The sequence below is a fragment of the Oncorhynchus tshawytscha genome, linkage group LG25, assembly GCF_018296145.1.
Source record: "Oncorhynchus tshawytscha isolate Ot180627B linkage group LG25, Otsh_v2.0, whole genome shotgun sequence".
Classification (NCBI taxonomy): domain Eukaryota; kingdom Metazoa; phylum Chordata; class Actinopteri; order Salmoniformes; family Salmonidae; genus Oncorhynchus; species Oncorhynchus tshawytscha.
Genome location: NC_056453.1, coordinates 30673589 through 30692111, shown reverse-complemented (window position 1 = coordinate 30692111; position 18523 = coordinate 30673589). Strand labels below are relative to the sequence as shown.

Sequence of the window (18523 nt, the reverse complement as noted above, 5' to 3'; positions counted from 1 at the left end):
TCCGCCACTTCCTTCACCTCAAAGAACCATTAAAACGTATCCACTTGTAATGACCAGACATTCTCTTGCTTTTATTCTCCTCTCTTTTATATTTCTGAATTCATTCAAGGCTATTTCTCGACGAAAGTGTTTCGCTAAATCATTCAGCACATTCTCTCCTTTCTGCTTCCTCCTACAGGACTTACTTGACTTGTTTGTTACTTTGTCTCTCTGTCATCTCTCCATCTTCTCCTGTCTCTATCTGTTTCTCTCTGTTAATACAATCTCTGAAAACATTTCAGTGCTTTACTAACATCTGGTATATTTTGCCTTTTCCTTTCCTTATTGTTTCGCTGACTTGATCAAGTTTCATTGATGAAAGCTGACTTGCAAGGTAGATAGCTTCTGTTTGTTTGATACAGACCGCCCCAACCGTCCACAAACCCCAAACCCCAACCCCACACCCCCTCCATAACCACCACTTCCACCTCTCTTCACATCCTCACCCCTCCACAACCACCACTTCCATCTCTCTTCACATCCTCACCTCTCCACAACCACCACTTCCACCTCTCTTCATATCCTCACCCCTCCACAACCACCACTTCCATCTCTCTTCACATCCTCACCCCTCCATAACCACCACTTCCACCTCTCTTCACATCCTCACCCCTCCATAACCACCACTTCCACCTCTCTTCATATCCTCACCCCTCCACAACCACCTCTTCATATCCTCAGCCCTCCACAACCACCTCTCCACAACCACCACTTCCATCTCTCTTCATATCCTCACCTCTCCACAACCACCACTTCCATCTCTCTTCACATCCTCACCCCTCCATAACCACCACTTCCACCTCTCTTCATATCCTCACCCCTCCATAACCACCACTTCCATCTCTCTTCATATCCTCACCTCTCCATAACCACCACTTCCATCTCTTTCACATCCTCACCCCTCCATAACCACCACTTCCACCTCTCTTCATATCCTCAGCCCTCCACAACCACCTCTCCACAACCACCACTTCCATCTCTCTTCACATCCTCACCCCTCCATAACCACCACTTCCATCTCTCTTCACATCCTCACCCCTCCATAACCACCACTTCCACCTCTCTTCATATCCTCACCCCTCCACAACCACCACTTCCATCTCTCTTCACATCCTCACCCCTCCATAACCACCACTTCCACCTCTCTTCATATCCTCACCCCTCCACAACCACCACTTCCATCTCTTCATATCCTCACCCCTCCATAACCACCACTTCCACCTCTCTTCATATCCTCACCCCTCCACAACCACCACTTCCATCTCTCTTCACATCCTCACCCCTCCATAACCATCACTTCCATCTCTCTTCATATCCTCACCCCTCCACAACCACCTCTCCACAACCACCACTTCCACCTCTCTTCACTGACTCACCCCTCCACAACCACCACTTCCATCTCTCTTCACATCCTCACCCCTCCATAACCACCACTTCCATCTCTCTTCACATCCTCACCCACCTCTCCATAACCACCACTTCCATCTCTCTTCACATCCTCACCCCTCCATAACCACCACTTCCATCTCTCTTCACATCCTCACCCCTCCATAACCACCACTTCCACCTCTCTTCACATCCTCACCCCTCCATAACCACCACTTCCATCTCTCTTCACATCCTCACCCCTCCATAACCATCACTTCCACCTCTCTTCATATCCTCACCCCTCCACAGCCACCTCTCCACAACCACCACTTCCACCTCTCTTCACATCCTCACCCCTCCACAACCACCACTTCCATCTCTCTTCACATCCTCACCCCTCCATAACCATCACTTCCACCTCTCTTCATATCCTCACCCCTCCACAGCCACCTCTCCATAACCATCACTTCCACCTCTCTTCACATCCTCACCCCTCCACAACCACCACTTCCATCTCTCTTCACATCCTCACCCTCCATAACCATCACTTCCACCTCTCTTCACATCCTCACCCCTCCATAACCATCACTTCCACCTCTCTTCATATCCTCACCCCTCCACAGCCACCCCTCCACAACCACCACTTCCATCTCTCTTCACATCCTCACCCCTCCAACTCAACTCAGGGTGTTACATCACTCCCATGTCATAAGGAATGGGCTTCAGCCCCATATGGAATACAAGGCTCACTCACCTGTCCAATCCTAAACCGACCCCTAGATCCTATACCTCTGAAAGGATTTGACAAATGCTAGCAACATGTAAATAGCTCCACCTTGCCCTCTGATAGGCTAGTTGGAAGTTTCACCAAGTTTTCTATACCAATGAAATACTCCCGGATTTCCACAAGTGCATAGGGCATAGGGTCTAGGGGACGATTCGGAAGTGGACTCCCACCACAATCTTGTATGACAGCCTATGGGTCTCTTGTTATCATCTTACAGTCACTTATGTTGTACTCACTATAGTTTATTGTATTCACTGCACTCATGTCTATTTTGTCACGTATGGTATACATTTTATACACCATTATTTTATTGCATGGCTCATAGTCTTCCTAACAACATATACATGTTGCCCACTGTATGCATGGAATTGCACCAAATACTTATATCATTGTGCAATTTTGAATCAAAATAGATGGGGTCTTACTGTAGCTACCTCATGTTTGTAAGACAGCAATCGTTGTTACCTGTGTGAAGTGTGTCAAATTGTACTTTTCTTATCAGTGTAAATACTATTATTTCAATACTATATTTGTTTTATTCAGTATTTATTGATGTTGTATATGGGGCAGTAGGATGAAAACATGGACATAAGTGTTAATTCACAAAGCATCATTCATAAGAATAACCATTTTTTATTGAATAAATAAATGAATAAATAACCATATTTAAACTGAACACTAATCATTACAACTAGTCACTACTTCCACAACCACTAAAACGAATAAAAGTGACACAAAATGTGCAATAAGATACTGTCGGCCTAATATACTATAGCATTATGGGACAAAGTAAAAGGTTATAAACTTCACACTTTTGAGAACTGAAATATGTAGTAGTGCATTAACTAATAGTCATATATCATTTGTAATTCACCATAATCACCATTGTAACAACATGTATCATTATCCAAGATAATCTCATTCATAATCTCAGCATAACAAACTGAACCATGCTACATAACTCTGTTTAACATCCATACTAACCCTGTGTCATTCCACTGGCATTAACACTCCCATTAGCACAGCCTACAGAGGGGCTGACTGACATGGCTGACAGACTACAAAGCAGACTGACTAACAAGCCTGGCAGACAGATGACATAGCAGACAGACAGACAGACAGACAGACAGACAGACAGACAGACAGACAGACAGACAGACAGACAGACAGACAGACAGACAGACAGACAGACAGTATAGAAAGACAGGCAGACACATACAGACAGACAGACAGACAGACAGACAGACAGACAGACAGACAGACAGACAGACAGACAGACAGACAGACAGACAGACAGACAGACAGACAGACAGACAGACAGAGGTATAGACAGACAAGCGTATAGACAAACAGACGGACAGACAAACATACAGACAGACGGACAGACAGACGGACATACAGACACACAGACAGAGGTATAGACAGACAGACAGACAGACAGACAGACAGACAGACAGACAGACAGACAGACAGACAGACAGACAGACAGACAGACAGACAGACAGACAGACAGACAGACAGACAGACAGACAGACAAGCGTATAGACAAACAGACAGACAGAGGTATAGACAGACAGAGGTATAGACAGACAGAGGTATAGACAGACAGAGGTATAGACAGACAAGCATATAGACAAACAGACGGACAGACAGACGGACGGACAGACAGACAGACAGAGAGACAGTGGTACAGACAGACAGACAGACAGGCAGACAGACAGACAGACATACAGACACACAGACAGAGACAGTATAGACAGACAGAGGTATAGACAGACAGAGGTATAGACAGACAGAGGTATAGACAGACAGACAGACAGACAGACAGACAGACAGACAGACAGACAGACAGACAGACAGACAGACAGACAGACAGACAGACAGACAGACAGACAGACAGACAGACAGACAGACAGACAGACAGACAGAGAGACAGTACAGACAGACAGAGGTATAGACAGACAGAGACAGTATAGACAGACAGAGGTATAGACAGACAGAGGTATAGACAGACAAGCATATAGACAAACAGACGGACAGACAGACGGACGGACAGACAGACAGACAGACAGACAGTGGTACAGACAGACAGACAGACAGGCAGACAGACGGACATACAGACACACAGACAGAGGTATAGACAGACAGGTGTACAGACAGACAGACAGACAGACAGACAGACAGACAGACAGACAGACAGACAGACAGACAGACAGACAGACAGACAGACAGACAGACAGACAGACAGACAGACAGACATAGGTATAGACAGACAAGCGTATAGACACACAGACAGAGGTATAGACAGACAAGTGTATAGACAAACAGACAGACAGACTGACATACATACAGACAGAGGTAAAGACAGAGACAGACCTACAGTATTGACAGGCAGAGGCTATGAACGGTGTCTGTGACATTGTTGTTCAATGCTTATAGCTGCTGATGATGATCTTTACCTTTTTTTTTTGCATTACTAAAGACGACTGAAATTTTTAGACCCTCCACAAGAGACAGACCTCAGATTGTCTCAGATCCTGTCTTACTTACCACTTTATCTACCTACGGGGTGGCAGAGTAGCCTAGTGGTTAGAGCATTGGACTAGTAACCAAAAGGTTGCAAGTTCATATCCCTGACCTGACAAGGTACAAATCTGTCATTCTGCCCCTGAACAGGCAGTGAACCCACTCTTCCTAGGCCGTCATTGAAAATAAGAATTTGTTCTTAACTGACTTGCCTAGTAAAATAAAGGTAAATAAAACTGTGGACTGATCTAATTAACCCTAACTGGTACTGTAGAATCTGTCTGGATGTGTAGGCTGACAAGCAGCAGTAGCTCCGGTATGAGGTTTTTTCATCACTGGTTATTTGGAGAAATCACAATGTCGCAGGTGTTAGCATCTTTCTCAATTTCGAAATGGGAGGGAACATTCAGCCCGTAACTTGCAAAGGAGAACTCCTTGTTCTCGTGCCGCTCCTCGTTTTAGCATCTATTCTCTTTACATGTATGGATCCAGAACCTAATCAAGCAGCTGACCAATTACGTGAGACTTTAGTTCTGATTTTACATTACCCTCTGTGTTAGATTTCTCTTGCCATGTAAAAAAATGCACGAACAGAAACATATATCTCATCACTCAGGACCTGATGGAAACGTCTGAATGGTTTTCTGATTGGACGCACCGGCTACTTTCCTTTTACTACATTTCACCTGCGGTGCTCTTTCTTTTTGACTCAAGAAACAATCAAATGTGTTGCTATGGTTTCCCTTTCTCATAATAATGTTGGTTCTTTCCTAAAAACAGTTCTGAGGCTGTAAGAACATAATAACTATGTGGATAAATAAGCAAGAATACCTTAAACTCAATAAAACAAAAGACAATCTCTGTAAATGCAACATAAATATTATTTAAACCTGTCTTAAAAAACTCACTGGTTGACTGTTCAATTAGTGTTTTCCGTGTCTCTGTATAAGTACGTGTGTTTGTCTTTCTGTGTGTGTGTGTGTGTGTGTGTGTGTGTGTGTGTGTGTGTGTGTGTGTGTGTGTGTGTGTGTGTGTGTGTGTGTGTGTGTGTGTGTGTGTGTGTGTGTGTGTGTGTGTGTGTGTGTGTGTGTGAGTGAGTGTCATGTTTCTGTGTGTAATGTTTTTCTGTGTAGAGTGTTAGTGTGTGAGGGAGCAAGAGAGAGTGAGAGAGAGGGGGGAATAGAGGGACAGAGAGAGAAGTATGTTTGTCTCAGTATGTCATTTGTCAGTATGTAAAATGTGTTTCATACTGTATGTGGGTAAGTGGATTACAAGAATGATGTTGGATTATGCTTTTAATCGTATTTACTTGTTTAATTCTCTCATCACATATACACATACATTTGGTCAAATCTGATCACATATTTTAAGTAATCCCTCCCTCCCCTTCCTTACTCCCCCTCCCTCCCTCTCTCCCTCCCTCCCTGTGCACAGGCCCCAGTACAACGTGCCAGGAGGACTCGTGTGCAAACCAGGGTGTGTGTCTGCAGCAGTGGGAGGGTTTCAGCTGTGATTGTAGCATGACTTCTTTCGGAGGGCCACTCTGCAACGACGGTAAGACACACGTCATTCTTTCCCCCTGTTTGTGTGTACGGTACACACAGCTGTACCCCCCTGTCTATGTGCTCACACACTCGTCGACACGCACCCTTACAACCAATCTACTTAATAAGTATATAATATAATAATATGTCCAATTAGTAACCAAAGTGACTGCACACCTATACACACCCTTCTAATGTATATCTATCTGTATTGCACACACATCTACCCCTATGTACAGTAACAGTCAAAAGGTTACTCATGACAGGGTTTTTCTTTATATGTACTATTTTCTATATCAAATAACACATATGGAATCATGTAGTAACCAAAAAAGTGTTAAAAAATACAAATATATTTGATATTTGATATACTTCAAAGTAGCCACCCTTTGTCTTGATGACAGCTGTGCACACTCTTTGCATTCTCTCAACCAGCTTCATGAGGTAGTCACCTGCAATGCATTTCAATTAACAGGTGTGCCTTGTTAAAAGTTCATTTGTCGAATTTCTTTCCTTCTTAATGCGTTTGAGCCAATCAGTTGTGTTGTGACAAGGTAGGGGTGGTATACAGAAGATAGCACTATTTGGTAAAATATAAAGTCTATATTATGAGAAGAACAGCTCAAATAAGCAAAGAGAAACAACAGTCCATCATTGTTTTAAGACATGAAGGTCAGTCAATCCGGAAAATGTGAAGAACTTTGAACGTTTCTTCAAGTGCAGTTGCAAAAACCATAAAGCGCTATGATGAAACTGTCTCTCATGAGGACCGCCACAGGAAAGGAACACCCAGAGTTACCTCTGCTGCAGAGGATAAGTTCATTAGAGTTACCAGCCTCAGAAATTGCAGCCCAAAAGAATGCTTCATAAAGTTCAAGTAACAGACACATCTCAACATCAACTGTTCGGAGGAGACTGCGTGACTCAGGCCTTCATGGTCGAATTGCTGCAAAGAAACTACTAAAGGACACTAATAAGAAGAAGAGACTTGGGCCAAGAAACACAAGCAATGGACATTAGAAATCTGTGAAACGCAGAGTACGTGAACGGATGCTCTCCGCATGTGTGGTTCCCACAATGAAGTATGAAGGAAGAGGTGTGACTGTGTGTGCTTTGCTGGTGACACTGTCAGTGATTTATTTAGAATTCAAGGCTCACCTAACCAGCATAGCTACCACAGCACTCTGCAGTGATACGCCATCCCATCTTGCGCTTGGTGGGACTATCATTTGTTTTTCAACAGGACAATGACCCAAAACACCTCCAGGCTGTGTAAGGGTTATTTGACCAAGAAGGAGAGCGATGGAGTGCTGCATCAGATGACCTGGCCTCCAACCGATTGAGATGGTTTGGGATGAGTTGGACCGCAGAGTAAAGGAAAAGCCGCCAACAAGTGCTTCAGCATTCCAGGTGAAGCTGGTTGAGAGAATGCACAACACTGTCATCAAGGCAAAGGGTGGCTACTTTGAAGAATCTCAAATATAAAATATATTCTGATTTGTTTCACTCTTTTTTGGTTCCTACATTCATAGTTTTAATGTCTTCATTATTAATTTTTCAATGTAGGAAATAGTAAAAAATAAAGAAAAACTCTTGAATGAGTAGGTGTGTCCTAGGTTTTGACTGGTACTGTATGTATACACACACGCCCATGTATAAACAGATGGTCATTCAGACATGTTTAGTGCTACAGAACTGTCATTACCAACATTAACACATACAGTGGCCCATCGGAACTAGATATTTGGAACACATGTCAGCTGCTTTCTTTGTACTTCATTACATCATCTTGTCTGTCCCCATTGAGTCATTGATACAGACACTCAATGAACTACCTCAATTTATTCCTGTCCTTGGTGACATATTGTACACATTTGTGCCTCCCTCCAAGAGAGGTGGATCTTAGCCATACAGAGGTAGGATCTTCATTTGAGCCAGTTTGCTACACCAGGAAAATAATCATTCAGCATCAGGAAATGTGCATTATTATGTGGATTATAATTCATGGAGATTTTTGTCGGGGTTGGTACATTTTTTACAAGGGAAAATCAAGTCTGAAATGTCAAAGTGGAAAGCCTTTTAAAATGGTACAAATAGTAAATTAAGATCCTGCATATGTACATACATGCGTACTGTAATGTACACTGCAACCTATATAGGACTGTATTTTGTCCGTTTTGACATATTTTGTTGTACACCCACGCAAAACACACTTCAAGTCTGCCTTCACTAAAGGCTTGCTATAAATTCCACATTGCATACATATATATTGTATCTTGACTGAGTAGCCTTTGTGCCAGAAGAGTTGACTAAAGGTAAGTGTTGTCATCGTCAGGGTGGCAACAATGAACAAGTCCATTTGGAACATTGGAAACCATTTTCTTCTCCCGTACTGTCACTTTAGTACTAAAGTACATGAGAACCCCTCTGTTTTCATTATAAGTTATTATTTTCCATGTGGACTCTGACACTATAAATGAGAACACTTCTGTCCTATACTTGTACATGCTGCGTTTGACAACTCATTGGCAATTATTATATTATTGTTATCCACTGTGTGCAGCACTTTACCTGACAGCAATAGAGGCCTGGAGGACACAGCAGCAATTTAACTGACAGCAATAGAGGCCAGGAGGACTCAGCAGGAATTTACCTGACAGCAATAGAGGCCTGGTGGCCTGGACGCAGCTCATTGCTGCTTTGGATTGTTTCACTCTTTCATTTCTCCCACCAGTAGATTTGATGTGGCATTACACAACATGTCAAAAGAACATAACATGTATTATGAGGTGAGAGCTATGAGGCGTGACTGAATGGACATTTGGGAAGGTGCTTACTCATATTAAAGACTGTTACTGCATCTCAAATGGCACCCTATTCCCTAGTGCACTACTTTTCATCAAGGTTTCTCAAAACTAGTGCACTATATAGGGAATGGGGTGACATTTGGAATGCATCACTAGAGAATGAGGAGAAAGGGGGGATGTTGTCTTATTAATGATAAGCCCTAGAGAGAAGGGGACGGCAATACTGGGAGAATGTGGGAATGCTTGTAATAATTCTGCCAAATAGCCTGCTGTCTTATGCAAAATATGCACGAGGCACAAGGGGAGAGTGTGCAGTGTTTATTATTTCCTCTGTGGTGGTTTCCACTGTAATGGGCGAATGGAGGAAACTGCTGAACAGCACTTTAGTAAAAGAGAGAGAGAGAGAGAGAGAAAGAGAGAGAGAGAGAAAAAAAGAGAGAGAGAGATAGAAAGAGATTGGAGGGATAGAGATCAAGGGAGGGAGGAAGACAATACAAAAGTAAGTGAGGGATGGAGTGAGGCGGCACTCTGTGGATGGAGCTAGGGCTGTACTGTAGACGACACACAAATGAGGGAGGAGCAGGGCAGCATAGATGGTAATACACTGCTAAAAAAAAGGGAACACTTTAACAACACAATATAATTCCAAGTCAATCACACTTCTGTTAAATCAAACTGTCCACTTAGGAAGCAACACTGATTGACAATAAATGTCACATGCTGTTGTGCAAATGGAATAGACAACAGGTGGAAATTATAGGCAATTAGCAAGACACCCCCAATAAAGGAGTGGTTCTGCAGGTGGTGACCACAGACCACTTCTCAGTTCCTATGCTTCCTGGCTGATGCTTTGGTCACTTTTGAATGCTGGTGGTGCTTTCACTCTAGTGGTAGCATGAGACGGAGTCTACAACCCACACAAGTGGCTCAGGTAGTGCAGCTCATCCAGGATGGCACATCAATGCGAGCTGTGGCAAGAAGGTTTGCTGTGTCTGTCAGCGTAGTGTCCAGAGCATGGAGGCGCTACCAGGAGACAGGCCAGTACATCAGGAGACGTGGAGGAGGCCGTAGGAGGGCAACAACCCAGCAGCAGGACCGCTACCTCCGCCTTTGTGCAAGGAGGAGTAGGAGGAGCACTGCCAGAGCCCTGCAAAATGACCTCCAGCAAGCCACAAATGTGCATGTGTCTGCTCAAACGGTCAGAAACAGACTCCATGAGGGTGGTAATGAGGGCCCGACGTCCACAGGTGGGGGTTGGGCTTACAGCCCAACACCGTGCAGGACGTTTGGCATTTGCCAGAGAACACCAAGATTGGCAAATTCGCCACTGGCGCCCTGTGCACTTCACATATGAAAGCAGGTTCACACTAAGCACGTGACAGACGGGACAGAGTCTGGAGATGCCGTGGAGAACGTTCTGCTGCCTGCAACATCCTCCAGCATGACCGGTTTGGCGGTGGGTCAATCATGGTGTGGGGTGGCATTTCTTTGGGGGGGCCGCACAGCCCTCCATGTGCTCGCCAGAGGTAGCCTGACTGCCATTAGGTACCGAGATGAGATCCTCAGACCCCTTGTGAGACCATATGCTGATGCGGTTGGCCCTGGGTTCCTCCTAATGCAAGACAATGCTAGACCTCATGTGGCTGGAGTGTGTCAGCAGTTCCTGCAAGAGGAAGGCATTGATGCTATGGACTGGCTCGCCCGTTCCCCAAACCTGAATCCAATTGAGCACATCTAGGACATCAAATCAAATGTATTTATATAGCCCTTCGTACATCAGCTGATATCTCAAAGTGCTGTACAGAAACCCAGCCTAAAACCCCAAACAGCAAGCAATGCAGGTGTAGAAGCACGGTGGCTAGGAAAAACTCCCTAGAAAGGCCACAACCTAGGAAGAAACCTAGAGAGGAACCAGGCTATGTGGGGTGGCCAGTCCTCTTCTGGCTGTGCCGGGTGGAGATTATAACAGAACATGGCCAAGATGTTCAAATGTTCATAAATGACCAGCATGGTCGAATAATAATAAGGCAATAAGGCAGAACAGTTTAAACTGGAGCAGCAGCACGGCCAGGTGGACTGGGGACAGCAAGGAGTCATCATGTCAGGTAGTCCTGGGGCATGGTCCTAGGGCTCAGGTCCTCCGAGAGAGAGAAAGAAAGAGAGAAAAAGATAATTAGAGAAAGCACACTTAAATTCACACAGGACACCGAATAGGACAGAGGAAGTACTCCAGATATAACAAACTGACCCTAGCCCCCTGACACATAAACTACTGCAGCATAAATACTGGAGGCTGAGACAGGAGGGTTCAGGAGACATCATGTCTCGCTCCATCCACCAACGCCACGTTGCACCACAGACTGTCCAGGAGTTGGCGGATGCTTTAGTCCAGGTCTGGGAGGAGATCCCTCAGGAGACCATCTGCCACCTCATCAGGAGCATGCCCAGGCGTTGTAGGGAGGTCATACAGGCACGTGGAGGCCACACACACTACTGAGCCTCATTTTGACTTGTTTTAAGGACATTACATCAAAGTTGGATCAGCCTGTAGTGTGGTTCTCCACTTTAATTTTGAGTGTGACTCCAAATCCAGACCTCCATGGGTTGATACATTTGATTTCCATTGATCATTTTTGTGTGATTTTGTTGTCAGCACATTCAACTATGTAAAGAAAAAAGTATTTAATAAGAATATTTAATATTTAATATTTAATAAGAATATTTAATTCATTCAGATCTAGGATGTGTTATTTTAGTGTTCCCTTTTGAGCAGTGTGTATTCCCTGCCATGCAGCTGCCGACCAGATAAGAAGCTTCTCTCTTTTGTTATCAGGGAAGAGAGCATTAATAGATTTCAGCGTTGGCGCGCCCCTCTCCTTCGCTCCTCCACTCTTCCACTGACCACCATGATAAAACATGAGAAGGATACTCGTGTCAGAAGAGATGTGAAACATTTGTACCCCAGACAGTCATTCAAATTTGCACAAAACGTACATCTCTCCTGTTATCTCCCTCTCGTTTTCTTGCTCTCTCGATTTCAGTCTTTTATAACATTGTCTCTCCATCTCCCTCTCCCAAGCTCTTTCTCCTTTCCCTCTCCCTTTCTGCTCATTCATCTATTCCTCTTCATCCTAAGCACTGTCTTTGGTCTGAGAGTTATACTTTATGGCAGGGTTGTGAATGAGGAGGTGTTCTCTGGGCCTGACTGGTACGCACACACACACACACACACACACACCATTGACACGCACACAACAGAACGTGACTTATCTGTATATTGTGTGTGTGTGTGCGAGCATGTGTGTTTTTCATTTCACAGAGAGAGAGAGAGAGAGAGAGAGAGAGAGAGGGGATTTTACGCATCTCAAGAGCAAGAGGGGTAGTTCTGTTAGTCCATCTATAGATGCTTTACAGATGATCAGACTATCAACAAAGTATCTGTTGATAAGCTACTGCTTGCTAAGGTTACGGTTAGAGTCAGGGTTAGGTTTAGAATAACCTTTAACCCTAAGGGTTAAGTTTAGGGCTAGGGTTAGGAAAGGAAGGCCCTGAAAGTCGTTAAAAACTCCAGCCACCCAAGCCATAGACTGTTCTCTTTGCTTCTGCACGGCAAGCGGTACTGGTGCATCAAGTCTGACACCAAAAGGCTCCTGAACAGCTTCTATCCCCAATTTAGATGCTAAATATCTAACTGAATCGCAAACAGAATGCTACACGGACTATCTGAATTTACCTTTGTATGAACTTTTTGTTTTGTTTTGCACCGTGTCTGTGGGGCCCAACACACTCAAGCACACTGACACTCTAACACACACACAGACTCACACACATAAACACTCACAGGGCCCTACACACTCAAGCACACTGACACTCTAACACACACACAGACTCACACACATAAACACTCACAGGGCCCTACACACTCAAGCACACTGACACTAACACACACACACACACACACACACACACACACACACACACACACACACACACACACACACACACACACACACACACACACACACACACCCATATACAATCATCATATACGCTGCTACTACTCTGTTTATCATATATCCTGATGCCTAGTCCCCTTACCCCTGTACATATCTACCCCTCTCACTCCACTGGAACTGGAACTGACCCTGTATGTACTATGGTTACGTACTTCCTCATGTCTTTTTGTTCTACCTTAAGTTATTTTTGGTATTACACTGTTATTGATTACTGCATTATTGGGGTTAGAGCATGGAAGAAAGGCATTTCCCTGTACTTGTCCACGTGCCATAAAAAAGGTTAGGGTTAGGGTAAGGGTTAAGTTTAGGGTTAGAGCTAGGATTTGGAGTAGCAGATAGTTAGTTGATAGTCTGTAGAGGATGGACTTACAAATAAATGATTATCAGAGAGAGAAAGAATGAGAAAGAAATATATAATGAGTGAATGAGTGAAAGAGAGAGAGAGGAATGAAAGAACAATAGAAGTATATCAATGGGAATTAAACATTTTACAAGGTTCATTTGCGTAAGCTGAGATGCAGAGCAGCCATTTTACGATGAAGCCAAAAAGTATTTGAAGAGAAGGAGATATGCGTCCCAAATGGCACCCTATTCTCTAGTGCACTGCTTTTGACCAGGATCCACAGGATATTCCAATAGGCACTGGTCAAAAGTAATGCTCTATAAAAGGAATAGAGTGCCATTTGGGACTCATCCGAGGAGTGCAGCACTAGGCACCATTTCTGAGATCTCCCTGGTGGGTCGTCATGGGCACCCTGCCTCGTTGAGACGGCGAGAAACTCCATTTCACAGTCCCTGGTCCCCATCCCAATCACAATCCTGAGTTGTGCTGCATGATGATGCTACATACACACACACACACACACACACACACACACACAAACACATATATATGGGTACATGCACACACACACACACACACACACACACACACATATGAGCACACACACACACAAAAACATATGAGCACATGCACACACACACACACACACACACACACACACTCACACACACACACATATTTGTGGAGCAGCTGTCAATCATAAAGCATGGGGTGCGGGAAATATAATGTAATATCTGGTGGTGATAGCAACATCTCATCATTTCACTATCAGACATGGGAACTCAGCCTCATGCCACAGAGTGTGAGTATTCTAAATGGCACCCTATACGTTGTATATTGCACTACTTTTGACCAGAGCACGTAGTGCACTACATACGGAAAAGGATGCCAATTGGGATGCAGCAAATGATCAACGCTTCACTTTAACAAGTGCAGTAGTGTGAATCGATAGGAAGACACAGGGGGCCAATGCCATGGAGACAACTCATGGGGTAGGTTCTCATTTGGGGGTCTGGCCCAGTCATTGGAGGTAAAGATAGAGCCTATTTCTAACACCTTACACTCTCCATTAGGTCCTCATTACATTTACATTTTAGGCATTTAGCAAACGCTCTTATCCAGTGTCTTACAGAAGCATTTAGGGTTAAGTGTCTTGCTCAAGGGCACATCAACAGATTTTTCCCATAGTCAGGGATTCGAACCAGCGACATTTCAGTTACTGTCCCAATGTTCTAACTGCTAGGCTACCGCTCTTCTGTCTTCCAGATTGTACAAGTTCAGTAATAGAAGGTAGAAGGAAGATGATTGGGAAATGTCGGAAGGAAAGCTACATAAGTGTCTAGTGTTACCTCGTCTTTGTTTAATATGAAACAAAGTCAAATAAGTGTCATAACAGCCTTCGTTCAGTCTAACACATCGTTATGTTATCATGCTGAGGGACACCTGCTGTGGACAGAAATAGTTTATTTCACAGTCTGGGTTTTCCAACGAGGAGCAACTAGGCTTTACCATAGAGAAGTAATTCAGTTGACTGGTTGGGAGGGATGACTGGTTGGCTGGCACACTCGGAGCCTCACTCTGCACACACACACACACACACACACACACACACACACACACACACACAGACACTCCAGAACCCATCATTTGAGTCACCCCAGCAGAGTGGAGATTTGGAGGTCAAGGCCACAGTAAAATGGCTTTCCATTCCTTCCACTGAGGTGGACAGCGACAAAGAGAGAGTAGACGTCCCAAATGGCACCCTATTCATTATGCAGTGCACTACATTTGACCCAGTCCCATAGGGCTATGGTCAAAAGTAGTGCAGTATGTAGGGAATAGGGTGCCATTTGGGTGAACACAGATCAGCAGGGAGCCAGCCTATTAAGAATAAGTGTCTCCTCTCTCTTCTTCTCTGTCTTTCACCATGGAAAGAAAGAACCAGAAAAGTACAGTGATGTGGTTACCCACAAACCTCTATGGCTAAATCCCATAGGGTTCTAGTCAAAAGTAGTGCACTTTATAGGGAATAGGGTGCCATTTGGGATGCACTCCCTCTCCCCTTTCTCCTCTCTCTTGTCTTCAACCCACTCATCGGACAACCTGGCCAATGAAAAGGTCCTAATTGACACTTGTATTGTGAGGCCTGTTTCGGATGCTGTGCATCGCTGGTGGGAGATTGCATGTAATGACTTTAAGTCTCTCCAAAGGAAGTCCAATTTCCATGAAACCCTTTCCACTGTCACTGAGGAGAGAGTGGCTTTTCCTTTAGCTGTTTCTGTCGCTATCACACCATGTCACCCAGAGAGCACGATCTAACCACCAGCCTTGTTCTAACCTGGTCACTGAAAGAGGGGCGGAGCAGAAGCTTAAACCCTGTACCAAACTCTGTTTACTGCAGCTGTCTGCTCTATAGACTTCTTTACTACTGTGTAACTGATTACTACACAATTAGAATTGAGGATGGCCACATGAGTTTGGGGAAAGGCTGGTACTACTGTAATTATTCAAAGGTGGTGTGTGTGTGTACTTTTTGTCTGTGTGTGCATGCATGTATGGATGTGTGTGTCTGTATAGGTCACTAAAGCTTCCGTGTAGTCTAGTCCTTCTGAGGGAGTTAAGTGTTGCGGTGGTCAAGTGTCTGAGCTTAATACATACAGACAAATCGGACGGTGTGTGTGTGTGTTTAGCTGTTCAGTCTAAAGTGGGTCGTGAAGGGGCTAGAGGGTTGGGTAGTGGGTATGGCCAGACCATCCACGCGATCTCCGCCTCGCTTCGCTACCCCTCTAACACACATACACCGGCCCCCCCCCGCCACACCGCCCAGTGAGCCTGAGAGCTAAGGCCATTAGTGCCATGTCAATATTGTATCAACAGTGGTGATTGTGTTGCGTGGTTGGGGGACTCTGCCCTCGGCCTCCCCTGCTCTCTCCTCTCCACCACCCTCAGTCTATTTCCTATCTATGTCTAAGTCTCGTTCCTTCCTTTATTTTCTATCCTTTTGAGGATTGTCTTTCTGCATGGCCTGCTGGGTAAGTGGCGCTATAAGCAGACGTCTGATTGGATGGTGATTGTGTAATTGTTTAGGATGTACAGTACATAGTGGTGCATTGTCTTTCTGTTAGGACTGTATAGAGAGGTTAAATGACAGAAAACTTGATGTAGTCTGGGAAAAAGTGTCTTACATGCTTGTCAAATATACTGAACAAAAATATAAATGCAACATGTAAAGTGTTGGTCCCATGTTTCATGGGCTGAAATATAAGATCGCAGAAATATTCCAACTCTACAAAAAGCTTATTTCTCTAAAATTTTGAGTACAAATTCGTTTACGCCCTTGTTAGTGAACATTTTTCCTTTGCCAAGATAATTCATTCACCTGACAGGTGTGGCATATCAAAAAGCTGAATAAACAGCCTGATCATTACACAGGTGCACCTTGTGTTGGGGAAAATAAAAGTGTGCGGTATCACAATGCCACAGATGTCTCAAGTTTTGAGGGATTGTGCAATTCTAATTCTGACTGCAGGAATATCCACCAGAGCTGTTGCCATAGATTTTAATGTTAATTTCTCTAAAATAAGACACCTCCAACATCGTTTTAGAGAATTTGGCAGTATGTCCAACTGGCATACTGCTAAGACCAACTGTAACAACGCCAGCCCAGGACCTCCACATCTGGCTTCTTCACCTGCGAGATAGTCTGAGACCAGCAACCCAGACATCTGATGAAGCTGAGGAGTATTTGTATCCGTAATGTCCTGGCTCCCAAGTGGATGGGCCTACGCCCTTCTAGGCCCATCCATGGCTGCACCCCTGCCCAGTCATGTGAAATCCATAGATTAGGGCCTAATGAATTAATTTCAAATGACTGATTTCCTTACATGAACTGTAACTCAGTAAAATATTTAAATTGTTGCATGCTGTGTTTATTTTTTTGTTCAGTATATGAATGGGAGTACAGACAAATGCAGGCAATGTGCCAGTTCCACTCGAGGACAGAAGCTGATCTAGCCAAGACTCTTGACTCCACTCAACCTTTAGACACTTACTATGCTGTAACAGACTCCAACACATCTCTGAAAAGTGAAGCATTCATGGCACATTTTCTAGTTCATGGAATTGGAAAGGACTTTCACCAAAGCACAAGCACACGGACACAGATTTACACACTTTATTCTCTTGGGAGTCTTACAAAGATTTAGGCACTTTGTTAGGACTCAATCAATATGAGTGGACACCCAGTCATGAGACCAAGGAGACACAGTGTGTGTGTACGTGAGCGTGCGTGCGTGTGTGTGTGTTTGTGTGTGTGTGTGTGTGTGTGTGTTTATGTGTGTGTGTGTGTGTGTGTTTGTGTGTGTGTGTGTGTGTGTGTCATGTCAGAGGGAAATAACTTGTCTCTGTTAGTAGTATTGACCCTTTAAACACAATGCTGCAAAACAAATCTATTTGTGTGAGAAATATTGGGGTCTCGGTCACTCGGTCAGCGTGTGTCTGTTGAATGCTTGGGCTAGCTTTGAGATGGCATTGTGCCTAAAATGTATGCGAAAAACGTACTTAAGTGCTTGTCGTGCATTCACTTCAATTCCATCTCCCCCTAATGTAACTGTATTCACATCAAACACACACACACACACACACACACACACACACACACACACACACACACAGTCATACAGGCATAGAGTGCAGACACAAACACACTCTCCATGACTCATCTTCATAGCTTCTTGTTGTACACTTAGAAGAAATAACTAAAACCTAAAATGTCCTCATAGGAAAACCCTTTTGAAGAACCCTTTATGGTTCCAGTAAGAACCCTTTTAAGTTCCATGTTGAAACCTTAACACAGAGGGTTCTACATGGAAGCCAAAAGGGTTCTACCTGCAACCAAAAAGGTTATCCTATGGGTTAGCGTTAGGGTCAGCCGAACATCTTAAGCGTGTTCTCTGCTACACTAAGCAGCACTACGTGACTGAATGAGTGACTGACTGAATGAGTGACTGAATGAGTGATTGAATGAATGAGTGACTGAATGAGTGACTGACTGAATGCGTGACTGAATGAGTGATTGAATGAGTGAGTGACTG

At 44.2% G+C, this 18523-nt stretch overlaps 1 protein-coding gene across 23 annotated transcripts in view; it reads left to right on the top strand.

Moving 5' to 3' along the window:
- Positions 1–18523, top strand: part of nrxn1a (neurexin 1a) — a 616431-nt gene that overhangs the window by 311993 nt on the left and 285915 nt on the right. For all 23 annotated transcript variants that reach the window (XM_042306235.1, XM_042306230.1, XM_042306233.1 and 20 more), the window contains one exon: positions 6155–6274. In XM_042306235.1, the coding sequence (XP_042162169.1) occupies positions 6155–6274 (120 nt within the window). The remainder of the gene's footprint in view (positions 1–6154; positions 6275–18523) is intronic.